General features: G+C 38.4%; 1 protein-coding gene across 3 annotated transcripts in view; it reads right to left on the bottom strand.

Moving 5' to 3' along the window:
- Positions 1-16,314, bottom strand: part of CSMD3 (CUB and Sushi multiple domains 3) — a 1,226,382-nt gene that overhangs the window by 776,110 nt on the left and 433,958 nt on the right. For all 3 annotated transcript variants that reach the window (XM_038390468.2, XM_038390469.2, XM_038390471.2), the window contains one exon: positions 839-916. In XM_038390468.2, coding sequence (XP_038246396.1) covers positions 839-916 — 78 coding nt within the window. The remainder of the gene's footprint in view (positions 1-838; positions 917-16,314) is intronic.

Raw genomic sequence — 16,314 nt, 5'->3', positions numbered from 1 at the left:
CCCCCAACCACGAATAATAATGAAATGTGGACACAAGGTATGCAGTTAGCCCATATTTATTTAACCAATTATTTAAATATTTTAAATGTGGTTCTACTCCGTAAAAATGGCATCTTCTTTCTCAACAGATCTTATCCTTGATATATTCAGAGGCATATCTGCTTACTCTAGTTATTTGAAATAAGTTAATTGCAATAAATTATTACTACTTTCAATCATCAAAAAGAAAAGGAGTACTTGTGGCACCTTAGAGACTAATTAATTTATTTGAGCATAAGCTTTTGAGAGCTACAGCTCACTTCATAGCCTTGCACATTCAACACAGCTAACATGAAGTGAGCTCGATTTTACTCTTCCGGTGCATCATCAAGGACTTTTACTGCAAGGTGCTGAGCACACTCAATGATCTGTTTTCTAGGATGGTCTACAAAATTCTAATCTGAGCTGAGCCATCTGAAGCCAATGAGACTGTTGGAATGACACTGAGAATATCATTTGAAGAAAATACATTGTTGCACAGTTGTAAGGGTGTACTCCAGGTTCAGTTTTTGCAGGCTTGGTAGATAAGGGAAAGAGAGGGGATATTTTTATTTGCATACTCATCAAAATTTGATCAGAAATGGTTGAGACACAGTACACAGGCACTCATGATTTATAGAGAACTTCCCTTCAGAATAGAACCACATTTTAAAATTGACCATGAAGATTGTAGAAAGATATTTAAGGCAGTTATATTTTTGGAAATATATAAACATTTTTGAAAACACACACAAACAACATAGACAGCACAAATTTCACTCTTGCACTAGAAAAAAGTAACAAAAAGGAGTACACTCACAGATAGAAAACTTGTTGCTGTTGTCTTTCCCTGGAAACAATTTAAATCCTCTAGATTTAAAATCTATGGCCTTTTTCACTAGTTAAGAAAACAAACAAAAACATGTATCAGGTAATACAGTCTAAAAGATTTCATTGCAATTGATTATTCAAATTGTTATCATGGAATTATGCAAGTTAGAGTAACTGCTTTCTAATAAGCCAGCATTATTTACCCATAATGGAAAAAAACAAAATAAAACAAAACAAAACAAAACAAAACAACCTTTTACACAAAAGAAAAGTACTCAGATCAGATTGTGTATAAGGTAAAGGAAATGAATAACCTTTACATATGTTACTTTTTCCCTTCCAGTGTATGCAGTGCCTCTGATGCAAAACAAAAATGAAAGCTAAAGATAATAGTTTCCATGCATCATAAGTGGTTTTGTAAAACTTTTCCACGCAATTATGGAACCTGGTAAATTAATGACTGAATGAGTGCTTTTTGAAACAGGTATTTTCCTTACAGTTGATACTAACATTTTTTCTTTCTGAAATTTTCAATAACTCTGCAGTGGTATCTGCTAATAAATTGTATAAAATGCAGTGTGCTATTCTAGAGATACCCTACAAAAAAGGTGTAAATGTTTCACAGTGAGGATAGTTAACCACTGGAATAATTTAGCAAAGATTGTGGTGGATTCTCCATTACTGGGAACTTTAAAATCAAGACTGGATGTTTCTCTAAAACTTATTGACTAGGGATTATTTTGGGGAAGTTCTGGCCTGTGTAATACAGGAATATAGATGATTACAGAAGCCCCTTCTGGCCTTGGAATCTATAAATAATCTGAAATTTCTGCAATAACACTCTATTTGTGTAATGCCCATAATTTGATTATACTTCTTCACTGACAGAGCATCTTTTTTTTAACGTGTTAATCACATTATACCTAAAAGTATATTCATGTCCAAATCATAGCCCCAATCCTGAAGTCAATAGGGATCTCATAGGCACAAGGCACTAGTGGCAGGATGGGGCCCATATTATTACTCTCCCAGCAGATACTCTACAACAGAACACAACCAAAACAATAGGCATCCCCAGGTTGATTGTTCTCATGTTTCACTTACTAAAGTGAAAACTAAAAAATCACAATCTTATTAAAAAAACATGCTAAAAAAGATCTTAAAATCTTGAATATTTTAGCAGGAATCCTTCTGCAACTCTAAAATATATACAGATATTTGGAAAGGTTTATTTGTGGATGCCCAAATACCCTACATGTTTTGTTTTTGTTTGTTTGTTGTTTTTTTTAAAAAAGCAGCTCCACTGCAGTTCCAACTACCTACTTTCAATTTTTGCCTCATTTGTGTCCCTAAGTCTAACATGGAAGGTCCAGCCTTTATCTATGAAGTACAAGATCATTTTCTGTGATAACTCATACTTAGATCTTTTCTAAGTAGAAAATCTAAATTCTGTATTTGATAGTTTTATGATGTACATACTCATCTAATTGGTGCTATAATAACACCAACAATGACATTGGCTTTAAAAATGGAAGCATAGAACTCAGGTACACTGTTTTACACTTAAAATTTAAAATATGCTCAGCTATTCTCATTTCGGTTATGCAATTGCACCCCCCATCCCCTCAGAAACATTGATTTTTGAGGTCTATTATGGCCGATGATGGACTTTCCTTTCTTTCCGAATTAGCTCTGGAAAAGCCCTTAGTTCTTGGGGCTGTATGGCTTTTTTGATACACCCAATCAGTTCTGAGGGGTCATGGTTGTGTCTATGCACATTTGAAGCAGAGGATGTCGAATGAAAGGATGAAGGAAAAACAAAACAGAAAAGTTAAAAGGAGGAAAGGAAAAAAAGAGGCGAGAATGAAAGCACCAAAGCACAAGAAAGAATGGTTTCCTTTGAAACAGTCAGATGACTATCTGTAATATTTTCTCTAAGTAAACAGTGCACCCTGCTGCAAAAATGTGCTAACTAAACTAAACCAAACCAAAAAGAAGGTTTATCTGGAGATTGGGTACATTGTATCCAGGATATTTTCAACAGTGGATGCATCATAATTTCAGTCCAAAGGGCAGCAGAAGTTGTACATTGTCTGCAGGGAACTATTGAAGATGAAGTCTGAACAAGGCAAAGATTAAAAATACATATCAGGGAAATCTGAGCACAGCCAATGAACAATGGGAGATATATAACAAAGGAACTTTTAAGCAACCATTACACTTATTTTACAAGAAGAAATAGAATCCAAAGGGATTCTTAAATGTGACATGAACAAAAAAAAAGTAACTGAATTACTTAAAAATAATCATACATGAAAAGTGCAAGAATTTCAGAAGGAAAAGTATCCAAGGAAATTAAAAAAGTTGAAATGACGGTTTGGGAAGCGATCAAATGTATTGTTAAATACCTACTGATGTTTATATCTTTACATTTTTGGGTAAGAAACTGTGCTTTTCTCTGTGTTTGGAAAGTGTCTAGAACATGTTGGCCTGTAACACAAAGAGCTAAGCTGCAAAATTCAGTTTGATATGTTGATCTCATACAGACATTGTGTTCTCTGGAAATAGCAATAAAACAATGCACATTGATTAAAATGGTTGCTGAGATGGTACTGTCACTCCGCAACACTATGATTTTTCTCAAAAGTCCCTCATGTGAACAAACTCTTAGAATCATATTGTGAAAAATTCATTTCAGCCTCCAAAACAAACCTCTGTCCAATGGGCTCTCTGCAAGGAATTCCAGGGGGAATAAAGGTATGAACTTTATCCCAAACCAGTATAGGACTTCCAGCTGGAATAGCAGTGTGGCCCCTTTACACCTAGTTCATAGTAGTTCCAAGTCATTTTATCTGCATAAACATGGTTCTAGAGGCCTACCCATCACCTTCTCCTGGCCTTTTCCCAGCACTAACCTCTTCAAAGCTGGCATGGAGCCACCTCACAAATACATAAGAGAGCATGGATATCTTCCTGTGTGGCCATTCTCACCATACATCCACAAACAGTACACTGGGAGTATTCAACAATGTAGGGCCATACTTATAGCAATGAATTTCAATCTCAGGTTTTGGGGAAAATATACCCTTCTTTGTTTCCTTGCAAATTATCAAACACAAGGGAGAAAGTAGCATTGCAAATGTTTGGGGTTTCCCCCCCTTTCTTTAGTACCAGGACACAGTATCTACTCTTTATGCAGTAACTACATGGCTTCTCTCTGAGATTACATCTGAACAAAGTAAGGAGTGTTTGGGGGAGGGAAGTAGGGTAGAGTTTGAGAGGTTTAATGCAAAATTTAAAATGGTTATTAGAGTTTCTTGCCTGCACACTTTGTTCAACTCCTGCAGGGATTTTCACAAGAGCAGGCATCAGCATGCTAAGGCCTTTGAATGCTATTGGGAAGATAAGCCACACAGAACTCCTGCAGATATTTGTATCCTGAACAAGACAGTAATTTAATTTTGACTTTGAAAGGGACTTTTTTTTTTTTACTTACGAAAAGAATATTTTCCTGTGTCCCCCATAACAAGAGCAACCAAACTGTGAATCAGAAATTATAAAACATATTGGGCTTGAATATACACATACACTAAAATATATTCTAAGCTGGTTTACAGACCCCCCCCCCCACACACAAATATATACTAAATATACCCCAAATCACTTTGCAAACTATCTAGAAACTATAGTGGACGCAGGGAGCTGATTATAAACCAGTGTGTTACCACAAAAACAGTGATTATAAATCAGTGTGATTATAAACCAGCATGTTACCACAGAAACATCTTTAGCAATCAATCCTGTGAGATGTTAAGTACCTCACCTTGCCAGAGGCACACAGTTTCTCACAGGATCAGGTCTTTAAACATAATTGACCCAATTCTTGGTTGTCCAGTGTCTCATTATGCTAGTGGAAATGGGCCATGGGGAATGCTTCAGTTGGTATATACCAGTGAAATACATCTTGACCCCCCCGCCTTCACTCCAACAGGGCATGCAGGAAGATAGGATGTCACCAAAACACACCACACTCCAACAAGTATGAGAATTTAACCATTATCTTGTTATATTGTGAGTAAGTGTTAACCAGGAACTTAATACAATAAAAAGTAATCTATAGCCTTTTCTATGGCACGCATAATCTTTCTATCTGAAATCCTGACAAACATAAATGTATTTATCCTCACAATGGTGTTTGGTCATGCCCAAGTTGTCTGAGCACCCAATGCCTTGAGCTGCTCATTTTCTGGGGGATGAGTGCCCAGACAATATTTTCCAAAGTTCCCGGGAAGTGGGGTGATTTTCTGAAGGGTATGGGAGCTGAGGTTGCTCACTGCAAAGAGGGAGAAGGGCATGTGGACTCAAGAACAACTGGCTGGGTTGGGTATAGTAGAAGGAGCTTGCCCACATAACTCCCATTTACATTAATGAGAAATGCATACTGAGATCATGGACCTATTAGTGTATTCCCTTCCTTTCAAGTATAATATTCAAGCAACTCATTTCATGCAGAAATGTCAATATGGTCAAAGTGTTTGCATAAAATCCTTCAGTCAACAAACTGTGCTCTTATGTACCTTGTTCCATTTCAAAGCATTTTTAGACCAAGTTATAAACCCATAGTCTCTCTCATTCAAAGGTCGACTAGTGCTTAAATACAGCATCACCAGGCTACCCAATTATCCTTTCCGCCTCAAATCCTATTATTAGATTACTGTTTCTAAGAAATTAAAATGCACATTTTCTTAATTAAAGGGTTCATACAGAGCTTAATATACTATAAAACATGAACCTCATATGTCAAGTTTATTTTGTATGCTCCTTAGCTCAAGCTGATTATCACAAATTAACTTTCATGCTACTAAGCCAAAGCACCTAAAAGGTGAAATCTCCCCACTTCCTGAACTGAGTAATTTTGGCTGGATGGGGGAACAGGAGAAGAGTCCCATGGCTATTGCCAGACAAAGCTACCACTTCAAAAAACTCCACATAGCTATTTACAGATAAGGAACGAACGAAAGGAAAAGTGGCATGTCCAAGGCCACAGGAATCAGTGTCAAAGCCAGTATTTTAAGCTAAAAGTTCCAGTCTCCCAGTCAAGACTATGACTTGTATAAACAAATACCAAATACAGACAGCTGTGATCCCAATACATTGCATTTTGTAGGTATTCAGGTCTAATGGGCCTATTAAGTACTAAATAGTAGTGTCACTACTAAATACAAGATATGAACAGAGTGTTAACTACTTATGCTAAACATCCTGTTCAAACCTTGTATTTAGTAGTGACACTTTGAATTAGTTTTCCAGACTTGAAGAAGAGCTCTGTGTAATCTCAAAAGCTTGTCTGCCTCATCAATAGAAGTTGGTTCAATAAAAGATATTACTTCACCCACCCTGTCTCTCTAATATTTCATGTGGAATTGTATTTTTTTTATATAAAATCACAGGAAAAATGGACAGAATTATGTTCATTATTTTAAAATTGTCCTTTGAATCCATCTACTCTAAAAGGAAAACTGGAATCTGTCAAGTTCCACAGCAACCTTGACTTTGCAGGTATGGGCACAATAATCTAATAGAGTCCACATTTACTATAAATGTAGCTTACCACAGCTTTTAAAAAAAATGGACATAGATAAATGTTGACTTCATTGAGATGGTGAAGTCAAAAGAAGTTATACATTTCTAAATGAAGGAAGAGTTTGCTCCTACAATACTGTAGTAGTAGGAATATTCAAATAAAGGCAGAAAGAATATAATTCTCTAAAAATTTGTGACAAGTGTTTGGGCATGGTTCTCTGTTGCCCTGCACCATGTGTATTTACACCAGTGCAAAGTGAGTCCAGGATGCTACCAGATTAGAATAATGCCCCTTTACACTCGCTTTCCCCTGATGTAAATGACTACATAAGGTGCAAGGCAATGGAGATACAGGCCACTTGTTTCTCTGAGGATGGATACAGACAGAACCCAAAACACTTTTACTTTCATTTTCCATTCCCCTCAAGCCTCTCTCAAGTCATACCCACCTGCAACCCAGACAGTGGAGAAGGAGGAATATATCAGAAGATTAAATTTTAAAAACAAATTCTTAAATGATGTATTTTAAATACATAATACTAAACTCCTGAGAAGGGTGGGGTACACTGTTTAAAAGAAAAGGAGTACTTGTGGCAGCTTAGAGACTAACAAATTTATTTGAGCATAAGCTTTTGTGAGCTACAGCTCACTTCATCGAGAGCTTATGCTGAAATAAATTTGTTAGTCTCTAAGGTGCCGCAAGTACTCCTTTTCTTTTTGCGAATACAGACTAACATGGCTGCTATTCTGAAACCTGTTTACTTTAACTAATATCTAAGTGATTAGCATCCCTGAGGAAAAAACTGAATGCCTACCAGGGTTACAGGTGCTACACCAGAGATTAGGCCATGGAATACATGCTGGGAGATAAATGGGAGGTCCTGTACCACCTAACAACCTCTGTGCCCCTGGCAAATCACCTATTTCTAGCACCATGGCTTCATTGAAATCCAGCTACCATGAATTCCTGCTAGACATGCTTGCCTAGGGACACCCTTTAGGGAGATCTCTGCTGCAGAGGAGGCTTTATGCAGACAAAGTTTGAGGCTGTAATTATCTTCTTCTTAGGAATCATCATAAGTTTGAAGGGGAAGCAATGTGCATGGCCCTCCACCCTCATTCCGAGCTCATCAACTGCTCTCCCAGCTTGTTTGCTTCATGTAATCTTTTTCCAAGCAATTCCCAGGACCAATTGAGAGGCCACCATGGAGGAAAGGGAATATAAAGGATGCTATCATAAAGGCAGCTGTGATTCCTTTTTATGAGGATCTAGGGGCATGATCTTCCACTCCAAATATATTTTCTCATTACACCAAGATTCTGAAGTAACACCACTATGGGAGGTGGTGTCATGATTCCTAAAGAGGAAAGGGAGAAGGAGTCTAACATACATAGAAACTCTACCATAATAACCCACTAATTGCTGAAGGATTTTGAGAGAGCTCTAAGGAGATAAGAGTATGGGAACCACTTAGGCCCACTCATAGTGGCTCAGTCAGCTAATAGATTTTTGGAGGCTGCCATAGAACAATTAGCTCTAACCCTAATGGCTGTGAAAATATCATGACTGTGAGCCACACGTAAACTGATGTAGCAATGTCTGCCTCAGTCATTTTACAGCCTGAAAAAAATATCAGTAGGAGATGTGAACTATTGTCACTATTCTTTGCAAAGGGATGATAACTCTCAGATTCATAGGTCCCAAGGCCAGAAGGGACCATGGTGGTCACCTCGTCTGACCTCCATTTTAACACAGGGCTTAGAACTCTCCCAACAATATTCCTAGACCATATCTTTTAAAACATCCAATCTTGATTTAAAAATTGTCAGTGATGGAGAATGCATCAAGATCCTTGGTAAATTATTTCAATGGTTAATTACTCTCACTGTTAAATAATCATCAGCCTTCAGAGTTTAATTTTGCTGCTTAACAACACCTGCCATTAAGAAAAGGGACAAACAGACTATGAAGAGGAGTGCAATCTACTCTTAGGATATGGCTACACTGCAGTTAAACACCCGTGGCTCGCCCACGTCAGCTGACGGGGATTGGGCTATAGATCTGTTTAACTGAAGTGTAGATGTTTGTAGTCAGGCTGGAGCCCATGGTCTGGAACCCTGCAGGTGTTTAATTGCAGCGTAAGTATATCCTTACAGCCATTACATTTTGGTGTTTGAAATGGACTGGATTTAGGCTGTGCATAAAGCTTGGGAGAGTACTCTTTCTTGCCCCTTCCCCCACACTTGTGATTCCTGTTCTTCATTTAGGCAAATGCCCCATGGGGGAAATTGCCTAATTATGACAGAGTAAAGAAGATTTCTGCCTCAAACAACTCCTTCTGTTTATTCAAAGTTAGATTCCATAAATGAATATGTCTGTGCTTTTCCCACTGATCATATGATGGCACACAAATAAATTATATATATAAAAAAGTTATACCCTTTTCATTACCCCTGTGCAAAAAACAACATATAGTTATCCAAATCAAGGTGCCATCCACTAACGTAATTATGTTGAATAGATAGAATGAGGGGGAAAAATTCTTTGCATGCCTTATAATTTTGCTGACTAGAGGCTACTTTATAGTTGTTTCCCCCTTAGGCAAACATTACTCATAATGGAATAAAATGCAAATGAGAATGGATGTAAAGTTCCTTCCATAAAGTGAAATGCTCTGATAAACTCAATGTATGTTATTTTATGCTTCAATGAAGCAAAATGTAAAGATGTGATTCTATACGCAACATGTATTACATTTAAATGTTAAAATGTAACTTATTTTGTCTTCAGTTTTTAATATAATGCAGATATTTTAATTGAGCAGTTTTTAAGCATATTATACTCTCATATTGCAAGATTAAAGCTAACTATGAAAACTTTCAAAGAATAAGTCTGAATGACATGGCATATGCTATATGTGATTTAATATGGCTTTTTGGCTTTTTATTTGAGTTAAATATATACTAATGAGTCACTTCAAAAGAAAAACAAAACACTTTGTTCTCTATCCTGTGTTGAAAAATGTGACCTATATGGAGCAGAATTGGAACTGTAATGAATATCACTCTCCTGTAATTGTCAACAAAACAGTATATTACAAACATTCCCATTTTACTACCTCTTCAAGCAAAAAAAAAAGCTGTTGATGTGTACATAGTTTACTGCCTCAGGTGGAAGTCATAACTAATATACACAACAGGTATGATAGATAGAGATTAATATGATTATGAAATACACAAAAATGATAAATCCAAATCTGTGTCTGAACATACACAATGAAGAATTTCATGTATAGATTTTATATATAGGTACAATACTGTGCAAAAGGTGATTAAGAAATATATATCGATTATGTGGCATGTTTATAAGATTTTGAACAATCTGAAAGCTTTTAATGGATCTACTGATATTCTCCATCACAGGTGCATGAAATCTCTCTCCAATGGGAAAAACTTTTAAAATGAAGGAAACACAAAATGATTAAGATGCCTTTGTGTTTATGTGTTTTTTTCCATAAGATATAGTTAAATTAATGGTAAATTATTATTAGCTGGTTATAATTACATATTATAATAAAATATTTGAGTTACAACAAAATCCTATGGTAAAGAAAATAGAATATGTATTAAAGATGGAAAATAAAGCCATCATATGTCAAAAAATACACAGCAGCTATAGAAGCAAATATATGTAATAAATGACAGAACACTAAAATATATTGTAGCAGTTACAGTCAACAAAATAAATGTACTATAAGGAACCAGTATGCAGAATACAGTCAACAGTGCTGCATACAGGAATAATTTGATTTTAAAAATAACCACAATTCATATTTGAAAAAGGCAGTCACCAGGGCTGCCTAACAGCAGTTAACATAACATTCCCACAATAAATGCGGGGGACGACCAACACAAGTTTCTCTATCAGCATATTTATCTGTCTCTAATACTGTGTCATTGCACATAATTAAATATGCAGTCTAAAGCAGTGGACACTTTTACTATTACTTAGAAAAGATCTCTCAAGAAATATATGTGATGCTGGCAGAGCAGGTGCCAGCTCATGCCAAGGCCCCTAGGCCTCAGCTGAACACTGATAAATACATAGCTAAAACCCATCTGCCTCACTCGTGAGTTAGTGTTGTAAAAATAGTATTAGGGTTATAAAAATGAGTTTAGACTTCACAAAATGCTTGTGGGATGCTGCATGTATTAATCTCACCTATAACATTGGTGCCTACATAAAAGGTGATATTAAGTGCTTGCATTGCAATTTTCTGTAATTGTGTAAGCCATGAAACAGGAAAGAAGCATTAATTAATGTAAAATGCTGGCTTCTTACAGATGGTATTAGGTCCTGCCCACAAAGAAAGTCCAACTGAAACTAAATAAGCTATTATGGAACATCAAAGAGCACTTTGTTAATTACATTCCTCCCCCACTCTGATGAAGAGGAGATGTGCATGTGAACTCATCCCATCAGCTTGAACTCTAGGGTGAAGGGAATAAAAATCCCTGAAAAGAAAAAAATGTACCTCTATGCTATTTGGACTTTGGGAGGGCAAGATTTCTAGGCTGCTTAGTCTGGGTTAGCCCTGAAGGACATATGGAGCTTCCATATTACAGCAGTTTCTGTCATCTTTTGGAACCTACAACTGTAACTCATTTGTGTGTGTATGTTACCTGCTATAACCTTGTAGATAACTATGATTTGTTTTTCTTCTTAGTTAATAATTCTTTAGATAGTTTATTATAGGACTGGCTATAAGTGATGTCTTTGGTGTAAGATCTGAAGTGCAACTGACTTGGGGTAAGTGTCTGGTTCTTTCGGATTGGGAGTAAGCTGAATATTCATGTGATTTTTGGTCTCAGGGACCAACTATCACAAAGGAAATCTTAGTTGGGTGGCAGATCAGATTGAAGTACCCCAGGGGACTGTCTGTAACTTTATGTTAAGGCTGTTATAGTGCCTGCAGAGTTTTTACTTGATAATTGGCTGGTGAAATCTAAGTACAAAACTCACAACCAATTTGGGTTGATGCCCTGCTTCTTCACAGTCTGAGGTTGGAATTCACATTCTTGAGCCACTACAGGACATCTTCATAATATGTAACCATTAAAGAATGTTTAGAACAAAACACCACCACCCTCTAATGCTATTCTGAAAAGTAATCATTACGTGCCATAGCATTACGCTGGCACCACGACAATTGTCAAACATATACAATGAAGATTCTAGAAGATGTTCTGGGTTGGTCAGCTGTTCACTCTATATGGCTGCTTCCGTTTGGTCTCAAAGTCAATGAGGCTTCTGAAGTAAGGATTTTTCATAAATATATGAATATATAAGGTTAGGATTGCACTTCCGCTCCAACAACCCAAATTCGTCTGCTAGGTAGACTGAATATCTGATTTCAGAGTAGCAGCCATGTTAGTCTGTATCTGCAAAAAGAACAGGAGTACTTGTGAACTACCCAAATGGCTTAGTTCCCTTAGTTTCTTTGACTGATGAGGTCAGCAAAGGATAGCTTTTGCAATTATTGAGATTATGAGTAACAGGGACCTGTTTAATGACTTTAGATAGAATAATTTATAATGTATGATCATATGATTTTGGCATAGTGATCCCTCTTAAAACTTGCCAATTGGCTTAGATAGCTAAATAACTTTACCTTAGTATTTGAAGATACTCAAGGAACTCCCCAGAAGAATGCAGAGGAAGTGCAGGAGTTTTTGCAATTAAGGACAAATACAACACACATTGACTTGAAGGGGGAAGGATGGGCCAGGAGTTAGGTCATTTTGGAGACCTAGGTTCAATTCCTTGCTCTACTGTAGATTTCCTCTGTGAACTTAGGCAGTTATTTAGTCTCTCTGTGCTACAGTTCCCCCTCTGTAAAATGGAGACAAAAACACTGCCCTACCTCAGAGGGCTGCTGTGAAGATAAGTGCATTAAAAAGATTGTGAGATGTTTAGATAATATGGTGGGAGGGGTCACATAATTATCTTAGCATAATGGTTTGTAAAATATGTATTGATGACAGTATGGTAGCCCTGAATATATCCAATTTTGAGACATCACTTAGAAATGTTATTGATGTAGCACTCTCCTAGAAAGGACTCCCACCCATAGAGGAGCCATAGCCGAAGCTGTATCGTATGCAGTCTTGATTTGGACGAATGTTTGTGAGGAGAGAGCCTGTCCCTTTGTATGGTCTGCATACATCACAAACAGATGAGGGGAATCCCAAAAAAGTTCAGTCCTGTCCAGAAAAAAGGCTAGACATTGTATGTCAGACGATGTGTGAAGATGCTGCTCCTCCAGGAATGGATGTGGCTTAGGAAAAAATACAGGCAAATATACTGCCTGGTTTAAGAGAAACTGAGAGACCGTTTTAAATGCAGATTTTGGGTTTGGACCCAACATCACATTGTCTTCAGAGAATGGCACATAAGAAAGCCATCAAAGCCTGCAATTCACACACTCTTCTTGCATATGTTATCACCACAAGGAATGCAGTTTTCTGACATGAGAGAAAATGGACAGAATGCCAGAGGCTCAAGCGGGGTCCAATCAGGGCCTCCAAGATGGGTTGAGGTTCCACAAGGGAACTGGTTTCTGTACTGGCGGATAGATACAAAGAATTCCTTTCAAGAATCTAGCCACCATGATACTGGGAAACACTGATCTTCCATGAATGGGTGGATGAAAGGGTGAGATCACTGCTAGATGCACCCACAATGATCTAAGTGACCACTGAAGATGCAGCAAATACTTCAAGATGTCTTGGATACTGGCCAATGTTGGCTCAACTCTTTGGGCCAATGACCACAGTGAAAAATATTTCCATTTTGCCGAATAGGCCATCCTGACTGAGGATTTTTAACTTCTGAGTAGGATTGGTTGAACAGCCACCAAACATCACTGTTCCTTCTCATTTAACCATGGAGTAGCCACACAGTGAGATACTGGGAGCTGCGTGTGGGATGCAAAGTGTGACCGTGATTCTAGGAGAGCAGGTTGGGATGGAGATTAAGGGATATTGGAGGTTTAATTTACAGTGTGAGAAGATAACCAACACTGCCTCATGCCAGAGTAATGAGGAGCCTGGCCCAATTTACTTTCAGCTTGAGGATGATCTGTGGAATGATTGGGATTGGAAGAAAAGTATATAAAAGGGCCGATTGCCTACTGAGATGGAAGGAGTTAGTCAGGGAGCCTGGACTCCCCTTAGGATGTCCATTGAGAATCCTCCCCTAAGGATGTCCCCTTAGGAGTAGAAGAAACAGCATTGCCTGTGATCTCTTCTTGCAAACAGGTTGATAATCAGAATGCACCAAACTGCAAAGGTGACTTGCAGGACACTTGCCTGCAGGAACCACTTGTGACTCAGGGAAAAATTCCTGCTGAGATGATATGCTAGATGATTCTGGGATGCAGACAAATGACTAGGCAGAGGGCTAATACTCTGCTTGTTGTAGAACTGCCACAACCTGATTGCCTCTTGACAGAGCACCCTGGGTGTGCCCCCCCCTCGCCTGTTCATATAATACATTGCAGTGGTATTGTCAATAAGTATGTGAACCACTGACCCCTGATGTGGTTCACAAAGGTGTGACAAACGTTGTAGATGGCCCAAAGCTCCAGCACATTGATATGCAGCGAGGTTTCCTGCTTCAGCCACATATCCTGAACCTTCAGCAACCCCAGATGTGCTCCCCAGCTGATCAGGAGGCATCAGTGACAACAGATCTTGTTGGCAGGGGTTGGATAAAGGGAACACCTTGACATACAGTTTCCAGAAGGGTCTACCAATGCAAAGAGTCCAGGCCAAGTGGAGGGAGATGGACCAAATCTGTCCAAGGGGTGAAGAGTCGGATCATACACTGTCCTGTGACATATTTGAACAGGGAAAAGAAGCAAACTCACAAACTGGACCACCTGCATGCAAGTGCACATGTGGCCCAAGAGCCTCAGGAACATGCAAACTGTCATGGAAGTCTGAGACAGCAGACTGAGACAAAGGTGGTGAATCACCTGAAAATGGTTGGTCAGCAAATGGTTGGTCTCAAACTTGTAGAGTCTATGAGGTCCTCAATTAATTCAATTTTCTGAGTGGGAACCAAAGTTGACTTTCTGGTGTTTAGGATGACACCCTGACAGTGAAGTAAGCAGAGTGTAGCATGTACATGAGAAAGAACTTCCTCTCTGGACTTTGGCCTCAGCAGCCAGTCATCCAGACACAGAAAGACATACATTTCCTTCTTCTTGAGACATGCCATCACCACAACCATATACTTGGTAAAAACCCTGGAGACAGAATGACGGAGTGGAAGGACCATGTACTGAAAGTGGAGCTCTGCCATAACAAACCAGAGGTATTTTCAGTGGCTTGGCAAAATTGCCACATGAAAATAGGTGTTCTGGAGGTCCAGTGCATGAAACCAGTCATTCTGAGATAATGCAGAGAAGATAATTATTGGGTGACCATTCGGAACTTCATGTACCAGATATATTTGTTGAAGTTGCAAAGGTCAAGAATGAGCCTTACCCTTCCTTTGGGTTTGGAAACCAGAAACTACTAGGACTAAAACCCTTTACCCCAGTACTTTAGTGGAACTTCCTCTACCACTCCCCAAACCAGCAGAGATTGGACATGCTTGAGGAGCAGTATCTCATGGGAGGGGTCCCTGAAGAGAAACTGGAAGGGAAGAGTGGAGAGGAACTGGACAATATAGCCCAATCTGACGGCGCTTAGGATTCAGCTGCCAGTTGTTACTGAGCCCCAAACATTGAAAAGAGAGCCAGCCTGTCCCCGAACAAAGGTGGGGTAAAGGGAGTGATGACTGGACCACTACTTTGGACAAAAGGAGTCAAAATGGGTGTCTGAGGAGCTTCAGGCAAGGGTATGTCACCTGACCAAACCCAAGACCCGAATTCCTCCTCCTCTGGGACATATGCCTCTTCTTGGGGTAGTCCTGCTGTCTCTGGGGAGGAAAAGGATGCCTAAAGGTGTGTTGCAGATGATTTTCTGTAAACATGTAGTTCAACTTTTAACTTTCCAAAACAGAAAGTTCACTACTTTATTTCTGCTGTATATATTTTTAACACTCTGACAGGAATTATTCATCATTATTCTTCATTGTTTAATCAAAATGATTTCAAATTAACCTTATGCCTTTATCTGTGAACAAAGAAAGGACAGCTTTTATGAATTGTGGCAAAACTCCCACTGACTTCAGTAGGAACCAGGATTTTATCTTAAGGCCTCTTGACACTGCTCTACAGTAAAAAGTGTCCTAAAAATGGTTGTAAATATAATTTATGCCCACAATACAATGGTGGTGTAAAGTGGCATTAGTGTAAATGAGCATCAGGCCTCATAATGTTCATCACTGATAAAACACTCTCTATGGTATGCTCCCTTCATCCTGGCTCACTAAGCCTCTACTATCTTCTCATTCAAATCCCCCCTGAAAGCTCTCATTTCTGGTGCATGACATAAAAGAAACAGTTAACTCTTCCCCATCCCTCAAAAGACACAGGAACTGAAGCATCAACATGTGCACATGACAAAAATTATGTTGTTGTGACAGTGTCCGTAAGAGCCATGTATTTTTTTCAAGTTTAAATTAGTGGTCATGGACTGTGGCCCCAATCTTGTTCTCTGCTAAATAAATTATAATACTCCATTGTTGTCAGTGGTACTGGGTCCATATCCAACTCTGTGTCCAAAATAAGTATTCTGTTTTAGAAAATGCTGATAGACCAGGAAAATATCCACTAAAAAACAAGGATTCAAAATCACCCTTCACTGCTCCCTGTGTGTAAGAGAAGCATCAGTATAGAAATGATGAAGACTATGTATAAAAATTAATGA

Source organism: Dermochelys coriacea, chromosome 2 (assembly GCF_009764565.3).
Source record: "Dermochelys coriacea isolate rDerCor1 chromosome 2, rDerCor1.pri.v4, whole genome shotgun sequence".
Lineage (NCBI taxonomy): Eukaryota > Metazoa > Chordata > Testudines > Dermochelyidae > Dermochelys > Dermochelys coriacea.
Note: the sequence above shows the minus strand (reverse complement) of the source record. Positions and strands in the feature narration are given on the sequence as shown.